Source organism: Mesocricetus auratus, unplaced genomic scaffold, assembly GCF_017639785.1.
Source record: "Mesocricetus auratus isolate SY011 unplaced genomic scaffold, BCM_Maur_2.0 Super-Scaffold_100022, whole genome shotgun sequence".
In the NCBI taxonomy this organism is placed as follows: Eukaryota; Metazoa; Chordata; class Mammalia; order Rodentia; family Cricetidae; genus Mesocricetus; species Mesocricetus auratus.
This window is the reverse complement of record NW_024429203.1, coordinates 1,268,702-1,275,385: the sequence shown is the minus strand read 5'-3', so window position 1 is coordinate 1,275,385 and position 6,684 is coordinate 1,268,702. Positions and strand designations below refer to the sequence as shown.

The following is a 6,684-nucleotide window of genomic DNA, read 5'->3' as shown; positions in this document are numbered from 1 at the left end:
TGATGTCTTTAAATAGATTTATTTGTTTTACCACAAGAACACGAGATGGTTTGTGAAGAAAGCTGTCAGAGGAAGCTTGCATGTCACCTGATGGCAGACCCTCCCAGAGGGGAGTGCAGGCTGCTGGCTAGGCACCTGTGCGCACTCCAGCACCTGCCTCGGCAGGAAGACCCTCCAAGGCTGCCAGCATGAGTTTGTGCCCTGGAAAAGAGGCACCTGGGATGCCCAGCACTGGATGAACAGCCTGGGAGCTGACGGGATCCTACATGCAGTGACCAGCTCCATTTTCAAGTCTCGTGAAACAGGCTTTACTTCTAATGTGACAAGAGACCCCAGGCAGGCACCCATCTTGGCCCTGCGCAGTTATACCCTGCTGCACCAAGCCTCAGCAGCTTCCAGGGAACGGCTTTTCTGCAGGAAGGCTGGCGTGCTGACTTGGCCCCCAAGCGGGGTGGGCTTCTAGGTGACCAGGGCAGGGTCAGGGGAAGTCATTGTAGGGAAGGCGGTAGGGGTACAGTGGAGTGTATCTTGAATCCTGCCAGAGTAGCTTGTCCTCCAAGAAGGCGATGGAAGGCAGGGTGAGAACCAGAGTCTGGTGTTTGAGCATGCTGTACACATTCAGGCCTGGGATGTGAGGACATGGTCAGCGTGTGGCTGCCCTCTAGTTCAGCCCAAATCCGTCTTAGCTGAAGCCTGACCCTTGCCCTCCCGAGGTACCCTGCTAGTCTTCAGATCCCACATCAGCAGCTGAGCTACCTGTCTTCACATCTGCCCAGTGTGTGACTGTGACCCCCATACCACATTCCAGTGAGGAAGACCCTGGAAGTGGTTAAACACCGGGAGAGAATCAGTGGGAGCTGTTGAGGGGAGGGAAAGAGGAAGACAGCAGCTTTCACCCAAGTGCTCATGCTCGCCCCCTGCAGGCTACATGTGGAATAGACTTCAGCATAGTGCTGGTGTGGCGGCTCTGGGCAGAGCACATGCCTAGCACAGAAGGCTCTGGGCCTTGGCTTCCACCCCAGCACAACCAAATGGAGAATTCCTAGACACGTCCTTCAGTCATGGTGTGACTGGCACAAGGTTTGAACTGCCCAAGAGTAACAAAGGGACTTCTGCTAGTGTGCCCTTCACTTACCGACCGCAGGGATCAGGTTGAAGCTCTTGAGTCTGGAGGTGGCTGCCACAACATTCTTGGGCATCTCCTCATGTGTCCTGGAACAGATGGGGGCTGAGTGAGCCTGGAAGGACGCAGGAGACTTGCCCCCAGGTCCCCACTCTGCCCTGTGCCCTCACAAGTCTACAAGGAGCACGGAACTCCCCCAGCGTCGGTACTGGGCCAGTTCTGTCAGGTACTGAGGGTCTGCAGTGGGCAGCTCCAGAGAATCCACGATGTGTAGGTCATCCTGTGGAGAAAACCAGGATTTGGGGGTCTGTACCAGGACCCCAGGCACCAGCTGTTCCCCTCCCCGCTGCACTATGCCATACCTGCATCAGCTTGACAGTCAAGGCCACCTTGAGGCCCAGTGCCCGTACTTTCATGGGCAACATGTAGTAGTAACTTGTAGGACCCCGGGGACCATGGGCTACGCCTCCTGCAGGGACAGTGGTGTGTGAACAGGTGCTGGACACGGCTAGGCTGGGAGGTCAGAGGTCAGCCTGATGCCTGAGACAAGTGGTGGAGGAGGCGATGAACAGGAAGGGCCGGGAGGGCCAGAGGTCTCACTAGGAACCATGGGGAGAGTGCGAAAGACTGGACAAGAGTGGGGAGATGGCCTGTGGACACGCATGAAGGTACAGTCACAGTCACCTAACGCAGTAAGACTTCAAGACCAGCTTGGGATACACAGCAAGACAGTCTCAAAAGAAAAAAATAAAGGATCAAAGAGAAGATGAGGGCTAGGGCTGTGGTTCGGCTGGGAATGCTTGCCTAGTGTGTACAGAACCTTGGGTCCCACCCCAGCACTGCACAAACAGGCTTGGTGGTACAAAGTTCCCGACCTCTGTCCCTCACTGCTCAGCATACTTGAGGGCCAATACCAGCTGTCCCAGTGGGCTAATGAGCTGGGGACTCAGGTGTCCCTTATCGTGGCAATTGAGGGCACCTGCATGGAAAGGGTCATCTGGGACTCCCTCCCAACTGGGCCCCACTCACCTCCCCGCCATAAGGGGGAACGGATGCTGCCATGCCGGGCTCGGCCACTGCCTTTCTGTTGCCAAGGCTTGCGGCCACCACCACTCACCTCAGCCCTGGTCTTGGTCTTAGCATAGCTCTGTGAGTACAAAGAGAGTGGGGGTGGGTTCAGACAAACGCCAGAGAAGACTGTCTTAGGGAGGGGATGAGAGAGTAAAGGGACCAGAGCCCCTCCCTTGTGAGGTAGGGCCCTGCTGCCCCCTTCACAGGGACCCCGCCACTTCTGAGCTTGCTGCACTGAGACCAAGGCCGCCCCATACAGCCCAGGCTGACTCTGAATTTTCCATTTCCCCTCCTCAGCCTCTGCGGTGCCGCACTTACAGGCATGAGCCATCACACCTGGCTCCCCTACTGACTCCTGAATGTTCTTGGCACAAAACTCTTTGTTCTCACTGACTAGATGGCAATACTAGGCTCTGTGTGGTCCTTCCCACAGAGTATTCATGCATGCCTTTCCCATCAACCTCCACTCGAGGTGCACTCCCCGTCAGACTATAAGTTAAATGTCCCTTTATGGCTGGAGCATGCTCAACAGTAGAAATCCCCAAGTGAGAGGGTGGTTTATTAGTAGAGCAATTGCCCAGCCTCTGAGGTTCTGGGCTCATTACCCTGAACACAGCACTAAATACCTCTCTCTGGAGAGATGTGTGCCCAGTCTACTGACTTTTGTTCATCTCTCCCACTAGACTGAGTCCTCAGGGACAGGGATCTACCCGCCATGCTGAGTGCTGAGACATGATCTGAGAGGGGCCGGCCTCTGCACGGACAGGCACACACAGCCTGAACCGGGCTGTTTCCAGACAGCACACTCACAGCCTCTGAGCCCAGTGGGAAGCTCTGCCACGCTACTCAGGACACTCACAATTCTCTTGAAGTTCTTCTGCCAGGTGGCAACCTGGTGCACAATGTCCAGCCTGGAAAAAGGGAAGGGAGACCTAAGAGGGACACCCAACTGAAACTCTCCCACACCTGCATCCCAGTGAAGGAGACCCGGCTCTTGCTTAGACGTCCAGGACCCTATCTCTCTTCCCTGACCACAGCTGACACCTCAACTCAAGCCAGTCTATGTATGACAGAGTCGGGCCGGGCGTGGTGGCTACGCCTGACCTCCTGGTACTCAAGAGGATGGAAAATTAAAGGCCTGGCTGTGCTTCATGGTAAAAATCTGTCTTTGAAAACCAAAGAGTGGAGTCGAACATCAGAACCTTTGTACCCTCTCTCTAACTGAAACACTCTTGTCTTGGCTGGATCCAGCAGGTTCCAGAGGTGTGTGTATGTGAGGAGAGGGAGGTTGGAGAGATGGCTCAGTGGTTAAGAGTACTTCTGCTCTGGAGGGTTCAGGTCTAATTCCCAGCACCCCAAACAGCTCACAGCTGGTTTTAACAAGTCCTGACCTGTCCGTTCTTTGGGCTCTGAGAGCACTGCACAAGTGTGGTGTACATACACATTCAGAAAAATAATTTACACATAAAATAAAAATCTCTGTGCAGCTTTGGCTGCCCGGAACTCATTCTACAGACCAAGCTGGCATCAAGCTCATAGAGATCCACCTGCCTCTGCCTCCCTAGTGCTGGGATTAAAGGTGTGTGACACTACAGCCCAGCTAAGTCTGGCCTTCTTATCAGTCATTTTTGAAAATGTTAATTCATGATATTTAATATTTTTACTTTCACTTATGGTGCCATATAGCCCAGGCTGGCCTGGAACTCACTTTGCAACCGTGACCATTAATTTCTCTACCCTCCTATTTCCACCTCCACAGTGCTGGATTTAGAGGCGTGGGTCCCTATGGCGGTTGTGTGGAATCGTGCAAGCTAGGCAAGCCCTCCAACTGTGCACATCCACTGCTCTACTAATCAGCGTTTCTAGAAAATTTCCTGTGTGTCAGATGAAATCTACCTAGTCATCACCCAACTTCCTGAGGTCTGATAAAGGGGATGAGAGTAAGTAAAGATGTAACAGCGGGGGGGGGGGGGGCTGTAGCCCTGTGTCCTTCGTCCTCCCGCCCCGCGGCACGGATACTGATCACCCCTTTTGTCCCGTGTAGACACAGAGGCAAAGTCCTCCCACTGCGGCCTGCACTCACCGGGGAGCCGTGGCAAACACATCAGGGTGCAGCTCCGCCAGGCCGACGCGCTCCTGCTCGAAGCCTCGCAGTGACTCGACCCACGCCTGCACAGGGCGCCGGTGCGCCGGGATCCGGAGCTCACACTTGCGCACCACGGGATCTAGGAGACCTGGGAGTCGGGGAATGAGTGAACCAGGGTCAGGGACAAAAATCAACGCTTTCGGTGCATTCCTCCCCAACGCTGTGATCCCCGCCGCCTCACCCGCGCTAACCCCCGGCTCCGAGCTCTCGGCTGGCCGCGCCGCGTCTTCCGCCAGAGAGCTGAGGACCTGGAAAACGGGGGGCGTTTAGTTAGAGGTGCTCCCCGAGAGTTCCCAACCTCTGACCTCCGTCCTTGACCTTAGCTGGTGCCCTACCCGGGAGACAGGGGGTCGAGCCCAGGCCTGCGAAGCGGCCCGGAACAACCGCAGCATTGCGGGTCAAACCTCACAGCGGTGAGCCCAAGCCCTTTGGACACGCGCGGCGAGTGTTGATGACGTCGACTGAGGCGCTAGCGTCACCAACGCGACTCCGCGGCCCTCAGCTACCGAACGCGAAATTTTGCCTACAAGTCCGCGAGCGCCACGGACTGCAGGAAACCCCGCCCCTAAGGAGCGCGACTCCGGAAGGTAACCAATGAGGTTGCTCGGCCCCATAGACGCGCTTTTGCTTCAGCCAATGAACTCAAGGATAGGTGGAATGGCTAGGATAGGTGGCACGCCCACACGTGGGTGCCGTCTGATCGATAAACATTCATCTTTTTTTAGTGTTAATCTTTTGATTGACCGTGGATAAGCCTCCTGCCACGCTTCTTATTTTGACTACAGCTTTTTCTGCGTCAGACTTTACCCCCTTTTGCCGTTACTGATGTGAACTGGTATTTGTCTCACTCCTGACCGGCTTGGAACTCATTATGTAGCCCGGGGTGGCCTCGAACTCAGAAGTCCACCTGATTTTGCTTCCTAAATGCTGAGATTAAAGATGTGTGCCGGAGTGGTGGAGTGGTGCGCTCCTGTAATCCCAGCACTCTGGAGGAAAAGGTAGGCGGATCTCTGTGAGTTCGAGACCAACCTTGCCTAAGCAGTGAATTCCAGAACAGCCAGTGAAATCTTTTCCCGAAAAATAAAAAAAAGGGGGGGAGGGTGGCACGACAATATTCTTTGCTTTTTCAATATATGTGTATTTTAATTTTTAAATTTGTGTGTGTGTGTGTAGGTCAGGAGATAACTCAAGGGGATTGGAGCTTTCCTTCCACCTTGAGGTTCAAACTCAGGTCCCTCAGGTTGCCAGTGGCACACGGCACTGCGCTCTCATGTTCAGGGGAACCTAATTTTATGTTTTCCCCATTTTGGTGTGTGGTGGGGTCTGATGTAGCCCAGGCTGGCCCTGAGCTTCTGATTCTCTTGCCTGCACTCCAGAGTCTCTTTCTAAACCTAAAGACTCCCAGCAGGAAGCTTTCAGTATTTCCTTTCCTTTCTTTTTAACAGTTAATCTTTAGCCTGGTGGTGCTGGCAGACACCTTTAATGCCGGCACTTGGGAGGCAGAGGCAGGCGGATCTCTGTGAGTTGGAGGCCAGCCTGGTCTACAAAGTGAGTTCCAGGACAGCCTCCAAAGCTACAGAGAAATCCTGTCTTGAAAAAAACAAAACACAAAAAACCGATATATTAATCTTTGTTTTATGTGTATGGCTGTTTTGCTTGCAGGTATATTATTTGTTTGGTTGTTGCCCTTGAAGGTTAGAAGAGATGGCCTGGATCTGGAGCTATGACACGGACATCTCTGCCATGTGAGTTCTGGGAATTGAGCCCAGGACCTCTGGAAAAGCAGCCAGTGCTCCTAACCACTGAGCCAGCCCTTCTGCTAGCTTTTGCTATTTCTTAGACCTACTTAGACTCTCCAGGGCTGGCTGTGACCATCTGGAACCCCCCCCCACACACACATACACACATCAAATCCAGGATCCTACCCCCTCTTACACCTTCAGGACTCTCCCGGGACAGAAAAACAAGTCACAGGATGAAGAGGCTTGGATCACTTCACTAAGATCCTTTCCAGACAATAGTCCAAATGATCAAGTTTGTGGTATTGTCTCTGTTCCACACCTGACCTTCAGAGGGCGCCGAGAGCTCACACGTGATTCACTTCGGCCCACTCTGAGGTGGCGACAGAACTGGGGTCTATGTACCAACCACATTTTTGTCACCTGGGTAATGGGAAAAAATAGTGAGATATTAGTGAAATGAGGGGTACAGAGGGTGGGATTCCTGGCATGAGACGAGAACGCAGTAACCATCTTTTTTTTTTTTTTTTTTTTTTTTTTTTGGTTTTTCGAGACAGGGTTTCCCTGTGTAGCTTTGGAGGCTGTCCTGGAACTAGCTCTGTAGA

The 6,684-nt window shown here is 53.5% G+C and overlaps 1 protein-coding gene across 1 annotated transcript; it reads right to left on the bottom strand.

The window, feature by feature from the left end:
• On the bottom strand, positions 1–4,823 carry Mrpl4 (mitochondrial ribosomal protein L4). The gene is made up of 9 exons (XM_005078565.4): positions 4,676–4,823; positions 4,522–4,588; positions 4,278–4,428; positions 3,054–3,105; positions 2,153–2,270; positions 1,486–1,592; positions 1,294–1,403; positions 1,136–1,212; positions 1–624 (listed from the first exon to the last, which is right to left on the bottom strand). The coding sequence occupies exons 1-9, from the start codon at positions 4,730–4,732 to the stop codon at positions 479–481; spliced, it is 885 nt and encodes a 294-aa protein (XP_005078622.1). The 5' UTR covers positions 4,733–4,823; the 3' UTR covers positions 1–478.
• Between the last annotated feature and the right edge of the window lie 1,861 nt (positions 4,824–6,684).